This window comes from Xiphophorus couchianus, chromosome 17, assembly GCF_001444195.1.
Source record: "Xiphophorus couchianus chromosome 17, X_couchianus-1.0, whole genome shotgun sequence".
NCBI lineage: Eukaryota > Metazoa > Chordata > Actinopteri > Cyprinodontiformes > Poeciliidae > Xiphophorus > Xiphophorus couchianus.
Genome location: NC_040244.1, coordinates 16,686,921 through 16,714,554, shown reverse-complemented (window position 1 = coordinate 16,714,554; position 27,634 = coordinate 16,686,921). Strand labels below are relative to the sequence as shown.

The following is a 27,634-nucleotide window of genomic DNA, read 5'->3' as shown; positions in this document are numbered from 1 at the left end:
CCCGTTGCACTGCAGGCTGCAGCAGGCACACATGTTCACACATCTTCAGAAAGACCTCTGAGGAGCTTCACCTGTATTATCAAGGGTTGTATTTAGGCCTTATTTAAACAAAAGTTGAAGGGTGGTGTCAGTTTACTGTTGCTGTTTAACACTGAGCAAGGCTGACAACTTTGAGAGGGCCTTGAAGGGAGACATGGTGGTGTGTGACCCAGTGGGCCCAAAACCCTCCTTTGGATGCCTTAGGGTGGATAATGTCCCCTATACAGTGTTCACTTATCCTGAAATCTTCAGCATTTTCAGACCGTCCTGGTTGCTGACAGAAGCATACAGTAGTGATAAGTCTGGTGACATGCCATAAAGGCAACAACCTCACTTTACCATTGATCCACCCAAGGAAAAATGTTAAGACTCCTTAAAGGGAGTGAGATATGTCTGATGGGAGTGAGAGAGTGGAGATAAAGAAAAAGCTTGGGTCTCACTCCAAAATTGTGACAGTTTACAATCCTCAAATTGTGTTTTTTTTGAAAGTTGGGAACTTGTAGGAAAGTTTAAATTTGAAAATATGTAAAATGTCAAATCCAATTTAGAGGAGACTCACGAATATTTGTACTATCATGACGATTATTCTTGATGATTTTGAGGATGGAATTTGATCATTTGTAATGCTCCTTTGTTTCATAATTGATTACTGTTTTGTGCTTCATGGGCTGTCTTATTGCTGAAATCAGGTTGACCTTACTATTGCTGTCATTTGGTTGCATCAAATGACAGCAACCAAAACATTCCTGACGGTCCCTAGAGCCGAAGGACGAAGCCGAGAGCTGATATGTTATAAACCATTCAGAAGGAAATGTAGAGAAAAATTAGATAAATCTGAAGTAAACTGAAAGGAAAAGGTCCGTCCATCCTTTTTCCATACCTGCTGGTGTTTGTCTTTACTGATCCTTGAACAGATTGCAAGTCCATCACAGAACAGACAACCATACACACCCATTACCTAAGATTGATGTTCGGACTATGGAAGAAAGCTAATGAACCTACAAATGCACAGGGTGAACATGCAGATTCATGAGCTAATATTTTTATCACTTGAGAACAACTATTACACTGAGGATGACTTCTGACCAAATTTCCAGAACCTATATGAGGTCTTTTTCAGACCTGCTCTCTTGAGCTTCTCACAAAGTTGATCTTACAAATTTAGGTAAGTTAAATCCAACGACATCCAGAACTTCTCTGGCTTGTTACCTTCCAGGCACACATGTTCACACAGCTTCAGAAAGACGGGGTGAACATTCTTTCACACAGTCTGTGAAAGACTGTGTGAAGACAATGGAAGACATCCATTGTCTTACAGCTGGGACAATGGATGTTCTTGTCAATCTTTGCAAACAAAGCACTGAAACCTCATTCTACATCACTTTAAATACCAGGAGACTGCACACACAGCCAGCTGTGGGTAAAGAAAAGGTTTCAGTGGTTGAAATGCACCTAAAATCACTCTGAAGTCAGACAACAAAGTCAATTAAATATGTTTTTATTATTGCTGCTTGCAGCAATGTTTCATAAGATAAACAGAAACAAAACATAAGAAAGATGACAAAAGGGTAATCTTAATTTACTTAAAGAGGTGTTTGGCTGGTAGCCTGGTTGGGTGTGTGCCTCCTTCCGTTCACTGGACCCCTATGAGGGGCATGGTGGCTATGTGATCCAGTGACTGTCACTCCTGAAAACTTCATCGGCTGTCTCTTTTCTTTAAGGTACACCCAATCACATTCATGCATCCCGTTCTTTAATGCATCCTTGCCGGTTGGCCGGTCTGATCAATCTGTAAAGAACTTTCAAACGTCATTGATGCGTTGATGTCTTCAAGTCAAAACATGGATAATCTGTTCTGCCAGCATCCAAAACTGGAGATAAAACTGGCTTTGGTAAAACACTTGACTGAAGGCTACACCGCTGTAGTTACTGCCGGTGAGTTCATGGTTGTAAAATAAGGAGCCATATATTATAAGGCACCCTTGAGGATGTGATAAGCCAATTTTCCTTTGACATGAATCTAATGAAAGGGTTCATAGATAAGGGGTATTAACTCACCATGCTGAGAGGGCAGCACAGGACAACAACTGCTTTACAATTTGACGGAGTTTCTTAGATAAGAGGGGAGAAGGATGAGCTGAGCTCTCACAATGCATCGGCGTCAGTGTGTTAGGCTGCTGTTTGCTCTGCAGAATGTGAGGCAGCCTCTGATATAGAGAACATAATCAGAAGAATCCCTTGATTAAGTTCATCTTCTGAAGATAAGTTCTTCTTGAAGACCCGCTTCACCCAGACATTTCAGTTTTTGTAGGTGTTAGGTTCTTTTTAGGCCCGCTTTCGCCTCCAGTCAGCTCTCTGGCTCTGCTGACTGAACATCCTTCAGCTTATGCTCACACAAGCACGCTTTCCTCCAACCTTTCGGGACTCTTTAAATATCCATTTGCAGACACAACACCAACAAAGCACGACGACAGTTTTTAAAAATCAAGTTTTCTTCCAAAATTTGCACTTCACTCTTTTTTTTGCCTTTCTGCAAACAAGGCAGCCATTGTCAGAGTGCCAGCTCTGCTGTCATTTAGTCCAGCTTCAAGTAGCTGGGTATGGAGTAGTTGAACATGAGGAAGTCCATCTTATAAAGTTGGTAGAGTTGGACCTGCTGTTGGGAACTGATATTGCTGAAGAATTGAGCAGTCATGGCGTCTGTGGTACGAGTGGACTTGGCGTAGCTTGGGAAGCGCAGGGAGTCACCAACACCCACTAGCCGCAGTATGTAGTTTGCATCCTCTTCAAGGGTCTCGTACTTGCCCACCATGTCATAGTGGATGTGACATGGGTGACAAAGCTGGTAAACTGTCTGCCAGTGCTCATTGAGTGGGCCATCGCGCTGCGTGGCTGGATCCACCAGGTACTCAATAAACTCTTTGAATTTGACATCAGCGCCGTTGATCAGGGCATCCTGGGTGGCATTCTTGCGGTAGCGTCTGATGATCCGGGTGCCAAAGCGCTTATGGAAGGACGAGTTGTACTTCAGGGTGAACTTGTTGCGGTAAGCTGACACCAGCCTCTCAAAGGGCTCACGGACAAAGAGGAACTTGAAGTAGTTCTTGAGGCGATGGTTGATCTCAGCAATGCTGTACTGATTCAGCGTCTTCAGATTGGAAGGGACATGGGCCTGATTGGAGGGGATTTCCATGGGGTCACTGTACAGAAAAGGCACAAGGACAATGAGACGAAATTACTGAACACGCCACATTTAAACAAGCAATAGACAACTGAACAAACGTAATCAGTTAAACATAAAAAATACAGATACTGTTTTAAAATAATCTCAGATGCATCTGATTTCCACAAGAACCTTTTGTCCACCTGTAGTAATTCAGTTGAATGGACATTTTTCTGCATAACATCTCAGAATGGACAGTGCTTAGAGCAAAAATCAAATAATGAAGTTAAGAGAATTGTGTGTAAACCTCAGAGGCCAGATTGTGTGAAAGCACAAATCAGGCAAATAATACAGAAAAGCTTCTGTAGCATTGAACATCCCACAAAGCACAGTGGTCTCTGTTACATGCAGATGGGAGACGTTTGGAACCACCAGGCTGACCAACCTCAGCAATCAGAGAGTAAAAGGCTCAGCCAGTATGGATCCTTTTGGCCTAAAAACAGGCACTGCTCTCCATCTGGCTAACAATAATTAACTGTAAAGGATGGTGGTGAGACGACAGCAGTGTTTCATAAAAGACTCCTGCTCAGGAGTGCTGGGGACCTGGGATTAAGGAGAAAATTGATTTTTCACTGCAGCATTGACCCAAAACACAGTCAAAATAACACAGGAGGAGCTTCTGGGGAATTCTGGGAAAGTCCTTGATAGACTCAATCAGAGTTTGGGCCTAATTCAAAATCTCTGGAATTTTGAATTAGCTGCGAACAAATGAAAACACGACCCCCAAACAGGCATAGCAAACCTTTTGAGACTCACATCACCGTGTCACCAAATTAGATTGTGACCTTTAGATTTTACATGTGGTGAATCCTACAGTCTTACAACACAATGCCTGAACTCCAGTATGACCGTAACCCCAGAGCCATAAAAATGTGACACCCACCTGTACTTGCCCCGGCCTGTGAGCACCATCATCACACGTTTCCAGTTGGTGCAGGCCACTTTGGGTACATAGCAGTAGATGAGCTCATGATCTTCATCCACCACGAGGTGTTTAAGGTCCCCGGGTGTCAGAACTCTCCGCTTTCGACTGAAAGCGCTGTTAACTCTGCAGGACTCCACCACCTGGTCCCTCCTGGCCTGGTGGAGGACAGCAGCTCCTGATGGGTCCAACTGGAACATTTATGGAGAAAAAGAAGAGAGCAAGAGAAAGATATGCATTTAGTCTAGAGTAGGTAAAATGGTAGAAACCCTTTAAAGGTATTAGACACCAGGGAACAAATCTTAAAAGCATATAGTAGGAATGTCCCAGTCTCAGTCCCAGTTTTGTTCTTACAAATCTGAATTCTCCAGCAAAGAGTGTCTTTTTTCACCATACATATTGACATGAAAAGAAAGACTGTATTGACTGTTTTGTTGCATCTTCCTGTCTGTGACAAATTATCTGTGTAGAAGAAATGCTCCTTTATCTGAAACGTCATTTAGCTTGGGACACAGTCAGTACTGATGTAGACCATGACATAGTGATGAAGGGTAATTTGTTACTTTACTGCACTTTAAAGACTCTGAGGTGTTCGTCATACACATGGCCTCTGATTTTATGAACTTTAATGAAGTATTGATCTGGGATTTGATATCAGCATACTTATCAGAAAATAAAGATAATACAGTATAACAGGCAGAGTAAAAACCCTTAGGGCTCTCTAGGCACTGATGGTCAGCAGCTCAGCTCAGTGATGTAAAAATGTATGAAAGCACAAAACAATAGAACTGGATGGTTCTCAGCTTTGGAGGCTAGCTTTCCTAACTTATGCCTCCTTAGCTCTAGTTTAGCAATAAACTCTTAGTGTAATGCATATTGGGTATTGTGGGAAAAATCTCTAGGATTTCATTGCTAGCATGCCTGATCTAGCTCTTTTTTATTATTAAAAGGACTTCCCTTCCTTCCCTGTAATTCAAGCTCCTTTTCAAGTTCTTCCACCCATCCATTTTCCATACTTATTGTAGAAAATGGCACCTGTTAGTGCAGACCACTTTTCATTTGTGCAGAAAAAAATATTTTAGATTGGACTCCCATTTATTATAGTTGTTTTGAACCTGAATCTACAGAAGGGTCAACAAAATGCAAAAGCCACTACAGAAAAATAAAAGCTACGTTAAAGTGGAAGTCATGCTAATTTCTATTTTAGCCTAACTTCTGCTGGAGCTTTTGTTGGACTGGATGTATTTATTCTTAAGTCCATTAAGAAAAGAATAAATTTTTTCTGAATGTGTGTTCATTCTGTCTCATGAAGGGTATGACGTTAGTCAACCTTTTGTACAATCCAAGGTAGAACCGTTTTTAATTCTGTATGGGTTTTCTGCCACTACGCATTAATTTCCAGACACGTCAAATTAATGAATGTCCTCAAAGTGTCTGATGTGGCAGAAACCCTGTGACAAACTGTTAGAATATTAATAAATAGTAGGACTGGGACTTTAAAAAGTAAATTTTGATTAATTAATTAATTAATTACACAGGTTTTATTGCATTAAAAATACTAATGCAATTAATCATAATCTTTTTTCCCTACAAAGGTTCCAGCTGGAACATTTTTATTCGCTCATTTTTGGTATGGCCATAAATTTGACGCACAACAACAGCGATGGACAATAAAGCTGCTTCTCTTGGCCCACTGGGGGTTCAGTTTTGCTTAAAAAGATGGACTGTAGAAAACACTATTGTTGTGTTCAAGTCAGTTCAATCAGCATATAGAAGAGAGTCAAACTGACCTGCTGTCAGAAACCTGCTCCACAGGCCTTTCTGTCTGGACGTGCGTATTAGTTTAAATCTACTTTTTGAGAATTTTCACCAAACAAAAGATGAAGCACCCTTCTGAAGCACACAGAGGATCATTTAATGTCACTTAGAGAGCCATTAAAGCTCTGAAGTTAATGAAGTCAGAGAAAAAAGGAAATGGAAGATGAAGAGGGAAAGGTGGCTGAACAACCAGACAGATGGACGTGATTAATCATGTCCTTTATTCCTCTCATTTCTTTATTGACTGCATTCCCCCCAAGTTAACTCATGCCTATGATGGAAATATTGCTATTAGTGAATCAAGCCCATATTAAGTATTCAGTATACATAGATCCAGCCACCTGTCATTTACTGGAGACACATTTCATATTCACAGTGAAGGCTGTAATGGAGTGTGGGATGGTGAGAGTTGGCGGATGCAGAGGAATAAGCAGAGAGAGGCCAGCCTGAGGGTTCTGCATCCACAGCGTTTCCTCCTGCCTCTCTCTGCCTACGGGTCACCGTTCCCCTCCAGGGCAGGTCCTGTTTTCCATACAGAATTTAAAACGATTATACCATGACCTGCATGTTTTCTGCTGCATGCCCTTCCAAACAACAAGTGTGGCCTTTCAGCGATAACCCCTACCAGGGCCAAACGGTAGCTTATGACATAAACCACCTGATAAATAGTTTGAGAAGTTTGTGATGTGAATAGTTTGGGGGAAAATCTATTTCTGATGTGTGTTTATTGGATGGTTTTGGTACAGTTCTAAATGTGGAACGGCTACGCTTCAGAAGCCGTGAAAGAATCAATCAATCAATCAATCAAATTTTATTTGTATAGCACATTTCAGCAGCAAGACATTTCAAAGTGCTTTACATCATTACAAACACAGTATCACAATGCAATATAGAATCAATCATTAAGTCAAGTTCCATCAATAAATTTGTAATTGATTACATTTCAAATACAATTCTAAACAGGTGGGTTTTCAGTTGAGATTTAAAGGAAGTCAGTGTTTCAGCTGTTTTACAGTTTTCTGGAAGTTTGTTCCAAATTTGTGGTGCATAGATGCTGAAAGCTGCTTCTCCTCGTTTGGTTCTGGTTCTGGGGATGCAGAGCAGACCAGAACCGGAAGACCTGAGAGGTCTGGAAGGTTGATACAACAGCAGCAGATCTTTAATGTATTGTGGTGCTGAGCCGTTCAGTGATTTATAAACTAACAACAGTATTTTAAAGTCTATTCTTTGAGCTACAGGGAGCCAGTGGAGGGACTTTAAAACTGGTGTTATGTGCTCTAACTTCCTGGTTTTAGTGAGAACGCCAGCAGCAGCATTCTGGATCAGCTGCAGCTGTTTGATTGATTTGTTGGACAGACCTGTGAAGACGCTGTTGCAATAATCAATACGACTGAAGATGAACGCATGGATGAGTTTCTCTAGATCTGGCTGAGACATTAGTCCTTTAATCCTGGAAATGTTCTTCAGGTGATAGAAGGCCGACTTTGTAACTGTCTTTATGTGGCTCTGGAGGTTCAGGTCAGAGTCCATCACTACTCCCAGGTTTCGTGCCTGATCTCTAGGTTTTAGTTGTAATAACTGAAGCTGTGCATTGACTCTAGATCTATAACTCTAGATCTATAACTCTAGATCGTTCCTCTTTAGGTCCAAAAATAATAACTTCAGTTTTGTTTCTGTTCAGCTGGAGAAAGTTTTGGCACATCCACACATTTATCTGTTCTAAGCATCTGTTCAGTGATTGAATGGGTTCTGAGTCACCTGGTGACATCGTAATGTAGAGCTGTGTGTCATCTGCATAGTTATGGTAGCTAATATTATTTCCTGTTATAACCTGAGCCAGTGGGAGCATATAAATATTGAATAAAAGGGGTCCTAGGATTGAACCTTGGGATACCCCACATGTGACCTTTGACCTCTTTGATGAAAAGTTTTCAATTGAAACAAAGAAATCCCTGTTCTTTATGTAGGAATCGAACCAGTTTAGCACTGGACCGGAGAGTCCGACCCAGTCGATTCAGTAATATGTCATGGTCAACAGTGTCAAAAGCTGCACTGAGGTCCAACAGAACCAGCACTGTGGTTCTGCCACAGTCTGTATTTATATGGATGTCATTAAACACTTTTACGAGGGCGGTCTCTGTGCTGTGGTGAGCACGAAAACCAGACTGGAAGGAGTCAAAGAGGTTGGTTATAGTTAGGAAGCTAGTTAATTGTTTACACACAGCTTTTTCAATAACTTTGCTGATGAATGGGAGGTTGGAGATCGGCCTGTAATTCTGCATTAGTGATTTGTCCAGATTGTTCTTTTTTATAAGTGATTTGATTACTGCTGTTTTCAAAGCCTGGGGGAAAACGCCTGATGAAAGCGATGAGTTTACTATTTGGATCAGATCAGCAGCAATAACAGGCAGGACTTTCTTAAAGAAATTTGTGGGTAAAACATCCAGACAGCAGGAACTGGAGCTTAGTTGACTTATAATTTCCTGTAGGGTTTTATAATTAAGTACCGTAGTTGAAATTGGGTAATTTTTCCTGTATTTGTTTTGTTTGGGCACAGCATTGGTACTGACTTTATAGTAGATGTACAGATTAATGCTCTGATTTTTTGAATTTTCTCTGAAAATCAGTCAAACACATGACACTAAATCACATGTCACTGAACAACACTGGGATAAGTTACACTTCATGGGTGGCTTTCACTACTGGACGTCTTGGACAGAGGTCAAAATTTGACCTCTGTCAAAGTCAGTGTTAACCTATGTGTCCTTTTCCTTGGAACTTAACTCCAAACTATTGTTGGAAAATTAATTCAGTTCAAGTCACAACAAATGTCGAAATAAGTAATTTGTAAAATACATTCCTTATTTTACAAAAAAGCAATTTAGACTCAACCATACATGCAATTAATAATAGTTATCAAACAGTACAGTGTGCTCCATTTACTATTCAAATAGTTTTTTAAGGAAACAGCCTGTTCACAGATCCAGAGCTTGAGAAGCTGGAATACCCAGACACAAAGCTGAACACAGCGGTTAGCATATGCAATGCAGCCAATCCAGGTGCGGCTTTCATTTTCCTTGGTGCTGATTGGCTGTAACCCCAAGAGTAGAAATAAGGAAGACTTGTAGATGGTTTTAACCTAAAAAATAACTCAGGGAATGTAAAAATGTATAGTTGTTGATATCATTAATAAAGAGGGGAAGCTATTGGAACGCAAACACACAGGTGGAAACTGTCATCATTTAAAACATAATAATTAACTGAAACCTAATGAGAAAAAGTGGAAACTGCAGGGATCTGACACAATATTCATGAAACTCCATTCATCTTAAGACAGTTCTGCTGTGCTCTGGCTCCCTATGGAGAGATCGAAGGAAGGAAGAGAGAACGAGAGAAAGAGAGAGAAAAATAGAAAGAAAGAGAGACAATGAAAGAAAGACAGGAAGAAAAAGAGATCAAAAGAAAGAGGGTGAAAGAAAGAGAGAGAAAGGAAGTTGAGAGAAGGAAAGAGAAAGAAAAACACAAGGCTCAGAAAATGGGGTTTGAAATAAAGTCTGAGAAGAAAACTATTTTTCAATTCTCCATATTTTTTGCATACACATCCAAAGCTGGATAATACTGGAATAATAATATTTCATGCGTATGGAAGGATGCTAGCATCCTGAGCCATAATGAAGCGCAGCTTTTCGGCTTCTCTTTATCCCGAATATCAAACTGTATTTCATGTTCGGCCTTGTGAGACTTTTCTTCATGAAAACATGTAAAGCCACAGAATCCCTCCTTTGCGTAACACCTAGTGCCAACTCCAACGTTCCTGCCTTTTGTCCCGCCTCAGGAATAGAGAGGAGAAATGTGACAAAGTGTGACGGATGGAGAGGAAGGCCTCGCTTAGCGCCTCTGTCACTTCGCCGCTGTTCAGACGCTCATCACTCCTCGCTGTTCACGTCAGCGGGAACACATCAAAGGCTCACAATGGCGTTAAATCTCACAGCAAATAGCGGCTTTGTTGTGATGAAAATCTCCCCCTTCTTTCACTCGGAGGCATAAAGCTATTATTCACACAGATGTGGCAGCGAGCGCGCAGCCCTCCATCCTGCAGCACAAGGCTGTAATTAACACAAGGGCGAAGCTGTGGGGTGAGATCCTGTCGTCGCTCTCTCTGCGTGTTTGTAGCGTCGGCTGCTCCGTCTCCGACTCTCTGGTCACTTCAGATGAAAGGGTGGAGGGGGAGGGGCAGAGGGGGAGCAAGATGAGAGGAGAGATGTGTCGATACAGTTGTGATGGAGGTCACGACCTCTGGCGTGTCAACCCGTGGAAGAGAGGATAGCATTACTCGGCCATTTGATTGCACATTTGTGGCATGGAGCGGCGGTGGGCGACTGTGAGAGCGGTTAGCTGGTCAGAAGTTGAGATTAGCAGCTTCCCCGCACACAGAAGCTGCATGTTGATTTAGATATAACACTATGTGTGTGTCGAATCTGCTTCACTCTTCACTAAAGTACCTTGAAGTAGTCACCTTGTTCAGACACAAACTTCAACATATTTTTTGTCGAATTTTATGTGATAGACCAATCAAATATACTTCGTAATTTTGAATTTAAAGAAAAATTCTTTTCATGCCCCTTTTCTCTGATGTCCTTAAAAATACAGTACAGTATATGGCCTAGTTGGCCTGGCTGCTGCCTTCCTGTGCATTTCTGCTCTGACTGAGTTTGAGCTATTTTGAAAAAAAGTATAAAAAATTAAAACCCGATGAATAAAAAAAATATAAATCGGACGTAAAAATCCCAGTAAAATACATGAAAATTTGTGAATGAAGGGGCATGAATACTTCTGGACAGGTTCACTCTGCCTGGGGAATTTCAGATGGAGGACAGAGAATGAGTCTGTTCACATGGACACCTGATCTCACCTCCATGACCATCACTGACAACACAAACAGGACGTCTCCACTTCGTCACTTGCAGTCACAGCGCCCACCTCCACCGTCTTGTCTCCTCACTTCATGTTTACTGTTGAAATGTGAGCAAAAGTGATGAGATATGCAGAATTCTATGCGTCCATATCTCAAGCATTCATCCCCCTGCCACCGCTGTATTATTCTCTGAGAGAGCAGCTCAGAGTTTGAAATATGATCTGAGGATCAGTGCTGAGCGAGGGTGGTAATGAAAAGCTTGCTTCTGATCCGCTGATGGTTGCAAAGGAAGAGAGATTAAAGAGGGGAGGTAAGGAGTGATTCCAGAACGATAGAAGCCGGGGAGGGCGAGTTTGAATCTATAGTTTTCAATAACTCCAGAGGATGGACGGCTCACTGGGGTAAATCTTATGTAAGATTAACTTCATCAAAGAAGACAAATGGTTGGCCCCCTTGGCTTTATGTGAACCAGTCAGCTTTACTGTAGATAATTAGATCATTTATAATCTCATTCTTTTGGGAGGTAAAATTATACACCTTTAAGTTACAAAACCAAGTCGGAGTTTCTTATTCCTGAAACATCACACCAGTAAAACAAAAGGAAGACTTTTCGACATCGTGACCTAATGGGCCCATTCTGGCTGCCCTTACTGGCATAGGAGGGAAATCACCTAATAGGACAACTAGAAAGTGCTTTTCAGCTAACATCAGGTGGAAAAAACTATAAAAAATATATATATACATTATATTTTATGAAGTGTATAAATAGATGCTCTTTTTACTAAAGGGCTAGTATTGTGTACAATTGACTTTTCTCTTAGCTGTACATCATCGTAATGTTATTCTCACATCAAAAACAAACCTGAAGTGTTGCTTTGATTCTTTCATACATGTTTGAGACATCCTTCAATCTCCATGGCAACCATTCAGCTCCTCCTCAGAGCTGCAGCTTCCAACCTTCTGCCTCACAGAGCAGCCCTCCATCCTCAACTTCTCCACTTGGATCCTTCAGACTAGCTAGCAGCAATTAGCAAACACCTGGTGGAACTTCCAAGTCTCCTGAGCTCATTATAAGAGCTGGTGCTTGGTTCAACGCTGGTAAAAATGTTTAACTGTTGTGATGACTTCCTGAAGGTGGATTTTCAGAAAAAGCAGGAATTTTTAAAGAGACAGAGGCTCAATTTCAAGATGTTAAATTACAAAATCAAATTTCTTTTAAATCATTTGATACATATACACAATACAACCCCTTTAAATATTCCTCTTGCTCCAACTTTAATTGCTCAGTATTTGGAAAAGTTGCCAACATGGAGTGAACAGCATCATTCACTTCCTCTGCAGTCAAACGTCAACCTTAAATAGCAATACTATAGTACTAAAACTGAAATTCAAGTGGAGAAATCGAGCTCAATGGGAGAAATCCCAGAAAGAGCACTGAAGGGAGATGAGAATCGAGCAGAATTATGTAGGAAAGCGATGGCCAAGCAAAGTCAGGTTTAATCCTTAAATATTTCCTGATTGTTTTGTGTTGATTCATTCAGATTATTCTGCTTTTCTTTCTGGAGTCCACTCCTCCTCTGTCTATCTGATACTAAAAAAGACAAAGGACGGCCTAGGATTTGTATTCACAGTCAGAGTGGAGAGGCTGAGGGGAAAATGCTGCAGCTAAATTTGTATTCCATTCAGTTTGGAGGTTGGTGATGTTAGAGATGGGCTTTTTATTTAGTTTCCTCTCCCAAAACAGTGCTCCGTCTCTCTCGCACTGGGGCATTAGCTGTGCTCACTATCTATCTCAACAAAGATCGATAGTGTTCATCAAGGACCTTTCTTCCTCCCATACTGAGCAGACATTCATCCAGCGGCTGGGATAAAGCCGCCAGTGTATAGCGACCATTCCAAACACGCACCTGGACTTCAGCGGGGCAATACCTCACCCGAGACTGCGTAAAAGGCAACAAGGTGAGGCTCTGCTGTAAAACCTTAACAATGCTAACAGTTTATGAGGCAAATTTATCCTTTCCACCAGGTCAGGCAGAACATTAACTTTCCAATCTGGCATTTATGAGACGCGGGGCCACACGAGAGAGAGCGGGACTCCAGACTCGGCGGCTAGCTTCTCACAGGAAATGTTTGCTTAGGTCTATTTATTCAGAGAAATGACTGAAAACACACGTTCTCTTTGGGCACAACCCCGCTTCTTATTTATGCAGCTTCACAAAATCGTAGCATAGGAAAAGCCTCAGCAGAAGCAAAAGCATTTCCCAGGCCAAGCAGAGTAAACGTGCATTAAATAAAGGGCTCGACAAGAAGACCCAACAAAAAGCAAAGCTCAATAAATTTCAGTCACTCATATATTACACTGTTTAGATGTAGAGTGGCAACCGAAACAACGGTTTCTTTTGTTATTGTAGATGATTATGGTTCATCTCTATTGAAAACCCAAAATGCAGTTTGTCAAAAAATGACAAATAAAACAGAACCAATTATGGGATTTTTATGACATAAAGGAGGTCTGCTGAAAAGTCTGTCCTGTGCAGCACTTCAGTATCTCTAGCACACAGGTGTCAAACTCCAGTCCTCGAGGGCCGCTGTCCTGCAGTTTTTAGATGTGCCACAGGTACAAAACACTGGAATGAAATGGCTTAATTAGCTCCTCCTTGTGTAGATCAGATCTCCAGAGCCTTAATGACCTAATTATTCTATTCAGGTGGTGCAGCAGAGGCACGTCTAAACGTTGCAGGACACCGGCCCTTGAGGACTGGAGTTTGACACCCCTGCTCTAGCACATCCCTCTGATGAGGCATCGGGATGAACAGTTTGCTGTCGGGCCGAGTTCTGGCTTTGATGGAGCCTTCTTTCTGGTAAAGCTCAGATTTTCCCCAGACTCTGCCTCCAGAGTCTACAATCTTGATTTCTAAGTGAAATGCACTTCAAGTCGGGAGAAAACCATTTTCTACAATCTTTTTTCCTTCCACTCAACATCCCATTATCCTTGGATGTAGCGCTCTGTGAACAGTTGTCTCATTTAGCAACTTTTTAAAGCAATTTAATCTAATTCAATCAAATGTAAATACCAACTGAAAAGGAAATGTTGTAGCTCATCCAATAATCTGGATGGTGATGCTGCAGCCAAGAAGGATCTCCAGCAGCAACTAACCTGAAGAAGCCTCTAAAATAAAAATATATGAGAATGTGTGTAATAAATATGCATAATAAATACATTTTTGTTTTTACCTGAATTGCTTGAAAAATAACATTTTGATGATATCCTAATTTATTGAAATGCACCTGATAACAGAAACATTCAGGTTTATGTGCTTATTTTCTGTGATCCATCCATCCATCCATCCATCCTCTCCCTTTTTCACTGAATCTTTTGCAGATTCTTCCCAGCTGACGTTGACGCAGCTCAACCATAAAGCTACCAAACAATTTTTCTGCCTTGCCTGGTGTCCCAGAACTTAGCAAAAGTAGAAATATGAAAGCAGAGCGCCTACTGAATCCTGATTTGTGTGCTGATGTTGCATAAGGAACTCAGAAACACACCAGCTTGTCCTCATTATTTGACTTCCTGTCATCCTTTCAAAACTTGTTGGATTGTGACTTGTTGGATTGTGACCAAGTATCAAGCAGATACTTTGTGTGTTCCCATAGCTTCCATTCCCTCATCTATTCCAACCTTAAGGTTATGTGATATCTTTGTAGTTATCATCGTCATTACTATTTGTAGTTGTTGAAATCGTGCTTCAAAGCACCATACTATGAGGGTTATATCCTGAAAAGATCTAAACAATCTTCAGATTGTGGATACACAATCATACACACACATTGGTAAACTGGTATACTTTTATATATCAACTTCTGATCATTTTTTCTGTAGTATTGCCAACCTTTAGCGATGTCGTCTCACCATAGTCATCACTGTTGTGTGTCCCAGTTGTGCTGTTCCACTCCGACACCAGCGCTGTGTCTGTCCAAACCAGACAATCCTAACTCCCTGGTACACATGTTACATGATTCCACTCACAATCATACACACACGCACACCCCCACACGCACACACACGCACCACATGGGCCCAGTATACAGCAGGGTCAGTGAACTGGCTGCGGCCTCTCCAGGTCATTTGTAACACCTGGGTGTGTCTGGCTCTTCGGGTCCCACGGTAACATTAAACCTGCAGACGCCACCATCTCAGAGTAAGTAACGCCTGTCAGAAATGCCAACATGGCTTTGTCTTTCAATCTGACGAAGCATTCAGGAGGAACAGCTCAGAGGACAACAGTGGAGCAAATGTTGCATCTGCAGAACAAATGGAAAACTCTCTTGCTAATCACAATGCAGGCTGAGGGATAGCACACAGCAGTGAGGCAGACCTTGTTCATTCCTAGATCTCAGTTTAAATATGAACAGAAAACCATCAGCAGATCACATCATTATCAGAGCTGAGGCAGTTTGGTGGATCTACAGCGACTCACACCTTAAACCTTTTCACATTTTGTTACATAATAACCACAAACATCATACTTTTCCTGGGACTTTGTGAAATAGACCAACACAAAGAACCACATACCGTATTTTTCGTACTATAAGCAGCTACTTTTTTCCCCCTCGTTGTGAACCATGCGGCTCATAGCCCGGTGCGGCTTTTCTGTGGATTTTTCTTCAACCACCAGGGGGCTCTTTAGCACTAAGTGAATCATTGTAAGCCAAATTGAAAATCAAAGAAGAAAGTGCTCATTTTCATTTAGAACAAGCACATGCTAGCAGCAGGCTAGCGTGAAATGTTCAACAGCCTGTGAAATGTTTTCAAACTCATAGCCCCTCATCATGGAAACCACACGAAGGAGTTCATATGATGCAGCTTTTAAGTTGAAGGTTATCGATCTGGCAGTACAGGAGGGAAATAGAGCTGCTGTACTTAAGCTCGGTGTGAACGAATCCATGGTTCGGCGTTGGAGACGCAGGGCTGCGTCCTTAATAGCAGATGATTAGCTGCTGCATCCTTGTGGAAAACTGAGAGCGGCTTATAGCCCGGTGAGACTTATATATGTACTTTCCAGTTTGTTTTTTAAACTTTGTGGGTGCGGCTTATAGTGAGGTGCGCTCTATTGTCCGGAAAATACTGTAAATGTGAAACGATAGAGAAATGATGCATGGTGTTTCTGGAAGCAAAAATACAAAAACCATGGTGTGCACATGTATTCGGCTAATTTTAATCTGATGCCTCTAGACAAAATCTAGTCAGGCTTTTGATATTCCAGACGAGGAGATATTTTTTTGTAGTAGACAGCCAAGAGGACCTTGGTAACCATGGTAACCATGGAGGAGTTGTAGAGCTCTATAGCTCAGGTGGGTGGATCTGTTACCACAAGCAACATGACACAGGAAACACGTGAAAGAAGGTGCTTAGGATTAAAATGTGAATTGAGTTTAGGTTGGGTTTAGAGCTAGGAGGTTAGAGGTTATGGTGGGGCTGATGTTACTGGTAGGATAGGGTCAGAGTTAGGGTATAGAAATGAATAGGGGTCAATGTCAATGCAAAATCCCTTTAAATACAGAGAAACATAAAGTGTAGGTGTGCATGCATGTGTGTGTGCACTAGTGTATGTCAAAGGGAACAGTATAATAACAGGGTATAGCAAACAGGATAATGACAAACTGCCTGGACTTTCCCTCTAAGTCATGCATTTCATGTGAGTATTTTACTCATTTTCTCTGTGGATCCAGAGTTTTACCCTCTGAGGAGAGACTGATTTTACCCAAACAGACCCAGAGACAGAGGTTGACCCGCTCGGGGTTTAACCCCTGAGGGGACACACTGCTTCTACCCGGATACAGAGACAGCTGCTTGATTTGAAAGATCAAGGAAATATTGATTGGATATTCAGGCTTTTAATGGCCATCTAACTCATGAATAGCAGAATGCTGATAAACTGATGAGTGAGACATTATATCTCTCTCGTGTTTTAATATTACATCATTCATATCAATAACTCCACCCTATTATTAACTACCTGCAGTATGCCATCTGCTTGTGTCATTTACTTTTATTTATTGATAGCTTTGGGAGAAAGACACTTTTTAAGTTCAGCCTGCTTCTGAGTGCAAAACTATTGACAAAACAGTTCAGACATGCATAAAGTTGCTTGCATGCATTTTAGTTTCACCCAATAGAAATAAACAGATTTTTTACATAAAACCACCTTTCTGCCATAGTGTAAACCTCTCAGCAGGGCAACAACGGCTTAAACGTTCTCTGATCAGAGCAGGAGAAGAAGAAGAAGAAGAAGAAGAACAGATGTTTATGTGATTTCTCACAGAATATCAAAGCAGTTATTGTATCCTTGTTGATGCAGAGAGATTAACTATCCATCCTGGGGAAACAGCAGCTCTGCTCTCACTGCGTTTCTTAAAAACAAGAGCTGCTACGTTTCTTTTGCTTGTAATTTATTACTGCCTGAAGAAAAGAATCACCACAGCATGATGCTGCCAGCACCATATTTCAGCATGGGGGTAATGAAGTGAGATGCAGAGGTTTTTACGGTTGCCATAGGCACTGAGCCTAGCAGAATATTTGCTACAGTGGGGACAAGAGAGAGTTTAAATGCAGCAGCAGTTGTCAGCCTGATTCCAACATTGTTTACTTTCCACATGTAATGTACAGTACATACATCAAGCATAAACCAAGCTTCAGCTGTTTGTCCTCCATTTTAACCAAACTTACAGCCTGGTTAAGTGGAATGACAGGAGGCAGGGGACAAAAACCAGCTGAAAAGCAGCTGAACACCAAAGAAAACTGTTAAAACCTGTTAGAAAGCCTAGAGAATTGTTGATCTAAACTGTGTGAAAAGATTGTGTAGTCCAGCACAGTTTGTCTCACACTCCTGACTCCAGAGTCAATCCGGACTGAACGGCACGTCAATCTGACACAGGCCTTACAGGTCTTAATTTGCAGACAGTTGTCGTCCATAGCAACCATGGGTTTTGAATAGAAAACCTCCAGAGGTTGAATTGTGGGTGTGAATGTGACCCTGCCGTTCACAGGGACAGAGCTGCTGTCTCATCCTGTCTGCTGGTGAAGCTGCAGCACAGCTCTGCCTTCAGGTCGGAATTATTAATGAACAAAATGCTTCATTTATGAAGCAGAAAACAGCTGGGGGGGTTTTCTGAACGTGATTACATGTGATCAAACAGAAACTCAAACCAAACTCCTCCTTCACAGAGATCCTCAACTCCATGTCAGATGAGCGTTTGATAAGTTTTTATATCTGAATCATAAAGTCGTCTATAAATAAATAATGAAGCTGCGCGTCTTATTTGAACACTATAGCAGCTTTATAAAATCAGATTAAAATGGTTGGAGCAAAAACACTTCCTTTTTACCTTCAAAATAATATCCCGGTCATCACTATGATGTGTAACCGTGGCAACAAGGTATTGATTTCACAACAGGCAGCAGCTGATTAGCATATTAATACTATTAATGCTGAACTAACAACCCAAATCCCAGAGAAATTGAAAAGCATCGGCGTTCTAACTATGACAGAGATTTAAAGCAAAAGCAAATGAGGCAGATTAGCAGAGCCAGCCAATAACTGATCCAGGACATGTTACTGTGGAACATCATCTCTGCTGCCTGGACACTGAGCTCGTAGCATGTCAGTCATTAGACTGTCACACACAACAGTCTTCAGTCAGAGGCTTCTTCAGATTTGTTGGAAGACTAACTGCTACTAATTAAACATGTTTAGATGTTGAGAGTTACACCAACTTTTAATTTACCTTTGGAATAAATTAAGTATTTTTTAATTGAGTTGAGAAATCAGTGAGTTAATAAAACTTTAATTAAACTAGCAGCTGGAAGAGTTTTTATTTTACAAAGACTATTTCATAGATTACATATATCATAATATTATTGCTACTATTTAATTACAATTTAATAGAACAATATACTAAGAGAGAACTGACTTTGTAAGAAAAACTTGACCAAATCCTTAAATTCCCAAAACATTTGAGTTTTTATATTGAACTGTTGAAATCTGATTACATTCATTATATACTTAAATTATGAAGAATGAAAATGGACTTTGGAAAATACTGAGACTGAGTTTGGAAAGGTGATGCCCAGCTTTCGTTGTTCTCAGTCCTTTTCTGTCTTGTTATCTTTAAGTTGCTCCTCCGTTGTTTTTGTGTCTCGCTTTTCTTCTCTTTATTTATTTAGTTTATGACTCTCAGGTGTAAAGTAAGGCACTTTTATGTGCTGACGCATAAAAACACATTATGTTTCAATTTACATTTCTTAGTAAGTGCTCTTTTCATTTTACTGCCCAACTCTAAAGTAACTCACAGCTACGTCAGCTTGCAGGTAAAACGCTTGGAATTTTGCTTGAAAGTTGATGCAGACCTGCAACCAGGTTTATTGTGAGCTAATCTTTGACTTGACTTGATGGACATCAGATTTGGATTTTTGAACATAATGTTTGTGACTCCCTGCTGTAGCTCACAGACAGCCAGATGTAAAGAAACGATTTAAAACTTCGGCACAGTACCAAATATCTGCACCTATAAATGTATGAATACATTTTTATAAGTGAGTTTTATTTATTTATTTATTTATTTATTTTACAGTGGATAAAATCTTGATGAATCAATTACTAAAACAATAGAAATCGCAAAAAATGACTTTGGAACTACCTAAAGGGACAGCAGAGGTTTAACAGTACATCAGCTGGATCTTTCCAACATGGAGTTTGGGCTTCAGCTCACTAAAGCTGTTCATCAGGCCGCGGTTCATTGCATTGGCAAAATGAAAAAGTGTCAAAACACAAAAAGATAAGATGATTCCCTTCATGAATCATTTAAAGGGCTTTGAGCTTTCAATACACTGAGTACAAGAGCATGTTCACCACCGTGTTGCATCAGCTTCTGTAAGGCGTTGATAAGGTGCTGGTCGGGTCTCACCCAGACACACAGTCACACTCATCCAGTCATAATTCTGACTGCATCTCCTCTGACCATCCAGCTTTCACATCCACATCACTGTCATTCATGTTTCCATATTTTAACCTAATTAAAAAGAACATGGAGAACATAGCTTACACGCCATGTTTTATAGGGAGATGCTGTACATGGACCTAACGGTTCTACCTTATATATAACCTGATGACCCGATCCAGCTGTGCAAAACTGGTAACTGCTGCTGATTATCTCAGAAAGGAAGACTAAGCCTGTTTAAACCAGCTTTAACAATCATAAATGGTCACTAGAATCTTTGCTTCAAAGAGAACACAGTCTTTTTGAAATTTGCAGTAAACAAGTTTGTCAGATCTTGAGGCAATTTAGCTTTGTATGTTACTGCAAACACAAAAACATTGGGATTTATTCATATTCCTCCATCAAAGAGAAAAACAGAGCCATCGTTCCTTTGAAATCTCTCCGCCTCCCTTCCTCTCGCTGCTTTCCTCCTAGCCTCTGTTTGAATGCAGGGAGCGAAAACGAATAATTCTTCCTTATTTGATGCCCTGGTGTTTAAATCCTTGATGACTTAAAAAGCTTCCTGCGCAAACAAAACCTCAGCAGCGTCGTGCGCTTTGGTGTGACGGTTTAACGGTGTACTGACACCCCATCAGCTGCTCCGGCTCCTTCTGGCCCAGTGGCACCAGGGTTCCAGGAAGGGGAAGTACAAGAAACATGACAGGATATAAACCAAAGTGACGGGACTGTCGGCTTGGCTGTGGGTGTAACAATCCAGACAGGTGTTATCTGCTGGCACAGATGCACTCAGACACATTCCTCTCCTCACTGATTACATTTATTTGTAAAACACTTCAATTACTTGTCTCTGCAGCCTGATGGAAGTACCTGGATGCCTGTAGGCTAAAGAATAAAAGGCTCCACTTTATGGCAATTATATTTAGAACTATGAAAAGCAAAAACAATGACTAAGAGGTTTTTTTTAAAAGGTTGTAATAAAGACAGGAAAAGATAAAAACAAACAGAATAGACAGACATGCTAATTAAAGTTGCTGAGCCCCCAATTTTTTGCGATGGATTTTTTTTTTTAAATAACGGATATTTTGCTACATGGTTAAAAAAAAAGCAGCTATGCAGGAGTCAGATAAGCAACACTGTAATACCTTTACTCCATTAATAGTTGGTGATAAAGTCAACATTATCCTCATCAAAACTCAAAAGTAATCTGCAAAAGTAACTCACCCGATCCCAACTGGATCGGGTGAGTTCTTCAAAAGATGTAGCCTCTGAATTTGGACACACCCTGAGTCACCCTGTCATGGTTGCTAGGCGACAGGACATAATACTAATGTAAGAGCGGCAATAAATCTAAATGCCAGATTGTCCAAATCCATAGCCGCTCACTTTCGGCCTTTGTGTTCAACAATAATCACAATTCTTCATTGATATTCTCAGATTCTAATTTACATTTCCATTATCTTTGCTAAGCTGCAGGGATTCATTACCTATTTATCATTTCATTCATATTTTTCACTTAAGTTTTAACTGAACCCATAAATAGAAATGAGCTCCAACTGAAACCACAAAGTCTGGGAGTATTTTAAAAACCTTCTGATCAAAATATTCCAAAAAGTTTATGACTCTGAGTACTTGTCAACGATCACACACTCACACACACACACACACACACACACACACACACACACACACACACACACACACACACACACACATATAGAGGAAAGACAGGCAGCTCTCTTGACCGCTTACTTCAAGGACCCTGAGGAGTTTACTCAAGCTACAGTAACTCCCGCTGTGCACACAGAAACATATCAATGGGACTTCACAGGACGGGGAACGTGTGGAAAAATCCTCCACGGAAAACTAGCTTACCGTGAGTCCATGTGCACCTGGTCTAATCATAGCTGTCCAGAAGAGCACTTAAAGCTCTCTGTGTGCAGGGTGATAAACGGCCAGTTCAACACAGAGCAGAGCGGCACAGGGTGAGAACGGGAAGTATTAGAGGATAAAAGCAGAATTGGTTTCAGAACGCACAGGGACAAGGATGAGAGAATGACAGCTGATAACTGTGTTAGAGGAAGGAAGGAAGGAATTAAAGGAAAGAAGGAAGGAAGGAAGGAAGGAATTGAGTTTTGGTTTATGCTGTAGAAATTAATGGAAGTCAATGGAAAGTCCACACAAAGACAGTCACACAAACTTGTGTGTTCTTCCTACCTGTGAGGGGCTGTAGAGCTCCTGCAGAGCGTTGCGGGACCCTTTCCGACAGCAGCCGTCCACCACAAAGGGATTCCTCTGCATGACTGGAAAGAACGGAGAACACTTAGAACAAAGACTGAGGCAGAAAACAGAAAACTTATCTGCTGCTATTATCTCATAATATTCAGTCATATGCATTTATAATCACTAGAATTTCAATGATATTGTAAGTGTTAAGTTTTTTTTTCCCAACTTCAAGCTGTCTGAACTTGAATGCAAATTGGATTGAAATCATATCAGGGAGATATTTTTGTGTGGTGAGGGAGGTGATGGTCAACCCTAACATCTTATATTAAAATAGGAAGCTTCCTTTCCAAGCTCTTTAGAATGTAAAGAACCTTTGAAAGTAATCACAGGACCTTCAAATATTTTATTTCGAGTCAACAATATATAGTATATATATAAAACCATGTTAAGAAAAAAAACACAAATTTGCTGCCATGGATTTATTTGAGGTAAATTATGTATAAAACAACCAGGTACCCTTTCTCTAGTACTGTATATTCCTAACAACTAGGGAATCTAAGCTGGCCTCTGCTTGACAGCTTTTTATCAATAAACCAAAGGCCTGCTTCACCACTTCACTTGAATCAGGTTGTATTTGACTTTGGTCTTTTTGAAACAGTTTGCGATTCATAAAACCTTTGGTCTATTTGTAGCCGGGTCACTGTCTTCCCACACAATTCAGTCCCATTCTCCTCTCCCTCCAGTGCTCTGCCTGGGATTGTAGTTTGCTGCTGGTTGTAGTTTGGCAATGGCAGCAGAGGAAGTGGATAAAACCATTGAGTCTGCGCTTCCAAATACTGAGCAGATAAAATCAGAGCAAGAGGAACGTATAAGACATTGCTGTCAAACAATTTGTGGCCCTAGTCCCCAGTGTTGACAGCACATTTACTGTAAGCTTAATGGAGTTGGAACATTATGTATGTCACATCCAAATGTTAGCACGACTGGGTAAAATCAGATCCAGTACTGTAGAACTTCAGAGTCCATCCCTCCACCAATCAGCTGGGGCCCCGGGCCCTCTGGACATAGAGCAAGAGGCTGGTTTCTACCAAGCTAAACTTTTTGTGAAAAGAAATTAAAAAAGAGCATCAACATTCCCCCTAGAACTGATCAAATCTTGTTTTGTGCGTCACCTCGTCTCTTGTAGCCTGAATGTTACATCTCTCAATTCCAATGACCTGCAATTTTGGAGTAAATGTGTTTCAGCTTTTTATTATTTTTTTGAACACTAATCTTTAAAGCATGCTAAACTTGGATATGAGAAATTTCCAAGGTCTGATATTCAACTTTCAACTCACGCAGCTTCGGTGCCAGTCAGCAGTTCTAGCTCGGGCTTTAGCTAAAAGCCATTCTTTAAGGTTGGTTACCAGTTTAGACACTGATGTGATCTGATGCCAAGCACAAACAGCCTCCGCCGGCTTCAGTGTAACGACAGAATATCAGTAAATCAAACATGAGCTCAGCTCGGTTCACAGCAAAGATAGAAATAGAAAAATTTAGGCTGCACATTCCCTAAACTGTCCCGAATTTGGGTTTTATGACATTTCATGAATAATAACCATTTACTGCAGGTAAGACGCCTGGAGCTACAGGGGTGAATAATGAAAGCAAGCAGACTATATGCCAAAGGCAAAGCTGCAGTTCAGCGTTTGTTTGGCAGGATTTCAGCTCCGCAGAGCAGCTGCTGGCAGCGGATCAGCAGGATCAGCCAGCGCAACACTTCCATTCCAACACACTTTCTTTAAATGACTCTGTGGAAAGATGATGAAGGACAGCGCAGACTTGACAAGCAAGAGAAATACTAAATAATGATGGATGTTCGTCTGGCTTATGGCTGTGGATGAATAGAACTTTTAAAGTGTGGAAAACCGATGATGAATTTAACAAATGATACACATTTATAAGTCTGGACCATCTGTAGAGCTTTAAGTTGTCCTGGTTTTTCATTCGCATCACAGAAAAAAGTGATTTGTTAGTAGGGCAAAAATGAGTATTACTATGCCTCGTATTAACATTTCATCGTATTAATATTTAATATTTATAGAGTGACCGGCTGATGTTGTTATTGCCATAAAATGCAGTTTTTACATTTAAACTGTAACCATAATTCAAATAAAAATATATTTTAAAAGACAATATTTAGACGCAAAAGTTAATTTATGTATCTGTGATTTCAGAAATAATTTGATGAAATACAGAAACGCCATGCAGAGAACTCAGGAGACATGACTGTTTATAGGTCCAACATCATAACAGGCATAAAATACATCAGGTGACATGAAAACAAGTCAGAGAAATGAAACAAAGACCCTGAAAACATTGTTCTATCATGACTGGGTAAACGTTTTTGGAGGGAAACTGAATGAGACATTCCAACACCTCCACCCCTTCCCCTTACTGGTGCTCTACTGGACTCATGAATACCATTAAAGTAAAGGGAACTCCTTGTTACACGTAAGATGATTTGAGCTTCAGGACATGGTGTGTCATGCACCTGAAAGTAGCTAATAATATTCTCATTTTCTGCTAATGATCCATGGCCGATTTACTGGCTATGACTGGACACAGATCATTCTCTAACCATGTTAGCTCGTGTTTGCGACGTGCGTTCTGGGGTAGTCTGCAGATTTGCACATCTGCTGGGTAACAAAGAGAATATTGGAACACACATTTGCTCATCTGTCTGCGCATCGTCACGATGTGACAAATCTGTTTACCACAAACATAAATCTGGATCTGCCTCTGCACCAAATATTAGTACAGTGAAGATCCACATCTTTGTCTTTCGCATTTCCCTCTCATCAGGAAAGAATACAGGCAGCCTTGCTGCCATCTCTCAGCAGGTATCAGTGCAGATGAGATAAAAAAAAAAAACGCTGCAGATTTCTAAGGTCTACTGGATGAGAATTAAAGAGCTGATTATGCCAAGGTTGTCGCTGATCACAATTTTACTAGGTACCTCCTGCATGAGAACCTTGATCTGTCTGTTGGCAGGACTCTGGACCCTGCTGGGGGGCTGAGCTGAGTGCTTGTTAGTGTAATGAGGCTGAACAGACAGTTGTGACCTTCAGCAGATGAGGGGAGAGACAGAAGCAACCAATGTCTTTACATCCTGATAACACACAGTCCTGTACAGAAACGCCTGTGATTGATAGCCTCATCGCCAAAACTGCTCCTCAATGATGCAGTTCAGCATGTTGCTCTGCAGTCTCTGTGCTGCCAATCGATGGTTCACACACAAATTAATGCAGTTGTGGAATATCTTCCAAATCCCTCACTCGTTTGTGCATCATACTAAGTAGCAGCGGACAGAGCAAACTGACTGAACAACGTGATGAGGATTCACTGATGGGTCCCCGAGCTGCGGTAACGTTGATCTGCTGGGCTAACAACGACTGATGCCGAAATACATCAGGTTGAACAAGTGTGAAGAACATTAGGTGCAATTCTCCCATCGTATTAGCCCCTCGTTGAGCAACAAACTCGTTCCACTGAAGTGTTAAGCTTGTTAGAGAAGGACATCAACCAGGTCAACCCTGGACGTATCAAGACACCTGGACGGTATCTAAATAAGAGCACATATTCATGGCCGAGACAGTATAGAAAAGCATAGCAGCTGTCTGTCCGGCAGTGTGCAGCAGCAGGTGGGGGAAGGAGGTGTTAGATTACTCTTTGCTGAGTACAGAGGCAGAAAAACTTGTTTCACTTTCATTATAGCAACTTTATTCTGCAGCAGGATGGTCTACTCTGACGTGGGTAAATGGGCCGCGCCTAATGCCTGATATGTTTCTACTTTATGTCCACCTTCTCTAATGAAGAGAAAACAGCCTTTTCCTCACATCATGCACAATCTGCCTAACACACACCCGCACACGCACGCACACACTCTGAGGTAAGATTTAAATCCAATCTGTCTGCACAGGACTTATCTCCGTACGGCGGTCCGCTCTGATGCCTCCAGGCGTTTCCTCAATTATACACATCATAGACACAGACAGTGAAGCAGACAGCTGAATATTTCCTGATAATCCTGTCTGAGGTTCGTCCGCTGCCTTTGACTAACAGAGAGTGAGTCCGCTCTAGACGTTCTCTGAAGGCACCTGTAGGATGAAACGGAAAAGTAGCCAGTAGAGCTGGGTGTGGAGGCCCAGTCAGTCAACAGGAACACCAGGTTTCTTCCATAAGAAGTGTCTGCCAACATCTGGCCTTCACCGTCCTCTCGCCTGCTTGGACTAACCAGATTCCTCAGCTCAGAGTCAGCTAAGGTCATGGGAAAGGGGAAACTTTTTCATTTCTTTCGTGCTGACAGGTACTGCCTGAGCAAGCTTCAATATAGCGAACCTGCACTAATAAATTACAGATAATTACACTCAAATATTGGAAAACATATAAGGACAGGTTTGTTTTCTTTCAGACTTTTTAGTTTAGATAGGAACCCTCGAGCGCTTTCTTGTTATCGTGCATATTTTGGATTTGGTACAGCAGCCAGAAAGGCACAATAAATAATGCAGAACCCACAAGTGTTATGAAGAGAAACAGAAGATGTGAACTATAACAGCGATGCCCTTCTTTACTTCCAGGGAACATTTCTGAGCCTCATGGTTTCAGTAAAGGCAGGGTGCTGAAGCTGGGTGTGAGAATGATTCTTTATAAAAATTCAGTGATTATGAGATCTAAAAATAATACTTTAGTGTCATGTGTGAGTTTTGAGGGCCTTTTATAAGCCCAAAGAACTTCAAGATTTCCAATCTAATGATTTTTAAAAATAATTTTTTATCATTTGTACCAAAAGGTTGTAAGGGCAAAACAGTAATGAGTCTAGCAGAATATCAACAACTAATAAATGGGACCAGTGTAGACAAGCCAATAAATCTAATGAATAAAGCCAATTAAGAGGCAATACGCTGCAGAGCTCTGACTGAAAAAGTCTGTCGCCCTTTGGCTTTTAGCCCAGACTTATGAACTTGTGGGAGCAGCTCACTTCATGAGCTTAAAGTTTATGATTTAAACATCTTTAGGATGCACAGGTGCCTCCCATGAATATTCTTACTAATCAATAACAATGCTTAGAAATGGACTTTAAGTCAGACCAGTGAGTGCAAGGTAGATAAAACAAGATCATTTGGTTAAGTTGCAGCTCTGGATGGATTCTGGGGAACTTCCAGGTAAGGAAGTAAAAACTAACCCAGCCCAAAAATAACCGTTAGAATTTCAAAGGTTTAAATCACTTTTCAAAGTCCTGTAGTGCCAGATAAGCAATCTGGCATACAGAACTCAGCTGATTTTGTCCTCATGCCTTAATGGCTTTGATTCAAGATGAGGGTTGAACTTGTGCTAAAGTGGTTGAAAAGCAGGTGTGACGTATGGTGTACACAGAGCTGGTTTTTAGTGACATCTCATGAGCACGACAATCAACAAATAGAGCCTACACCTTCCACACCAAATGGAAAAACTGACT

General features: G+C 41.1%; 1 protein-coding gene across 2 annotated transcripts in view; it reads right to left on the bottom strand.

The window, feature by feature from the left end:
* Nucleotides 1–1,521: 1,521 nt before the first annotated feature.
* Nucleotides 1,522–27,634, bottom strand: part of chst11 (carbohydrate (chondroitin 4) sulfotransferase 11) — a 71,768-nt gene continuing 45,655 nt past the window's right edge. For both annotated transcript variants that reach the window (XM_028044241.1, XM_028044240.1), the window contains exons 2-4: nucleotides 22,129–22,214; nucleotides 4,146–4,375; nucleotides 1,522–3,239 (exon numbers count right to left, since the gene is read on the bottom strand). In XM_028044241.1, the coding sequence (XP_027900042.1) occupies nucleotides 2,615–3,239; nucleotides 4,146–4,375; nucleotides 22,129–22,214 (941 nt within the window). In that variant the 3' untranslated portion in view covers nucleotides 1,522–2,614. The remainder of the gene's footprint in view (nucleotides 3,240–4,145; nucleotides 4,376–22,128; nucleotides 22,215–27,634) is intronic.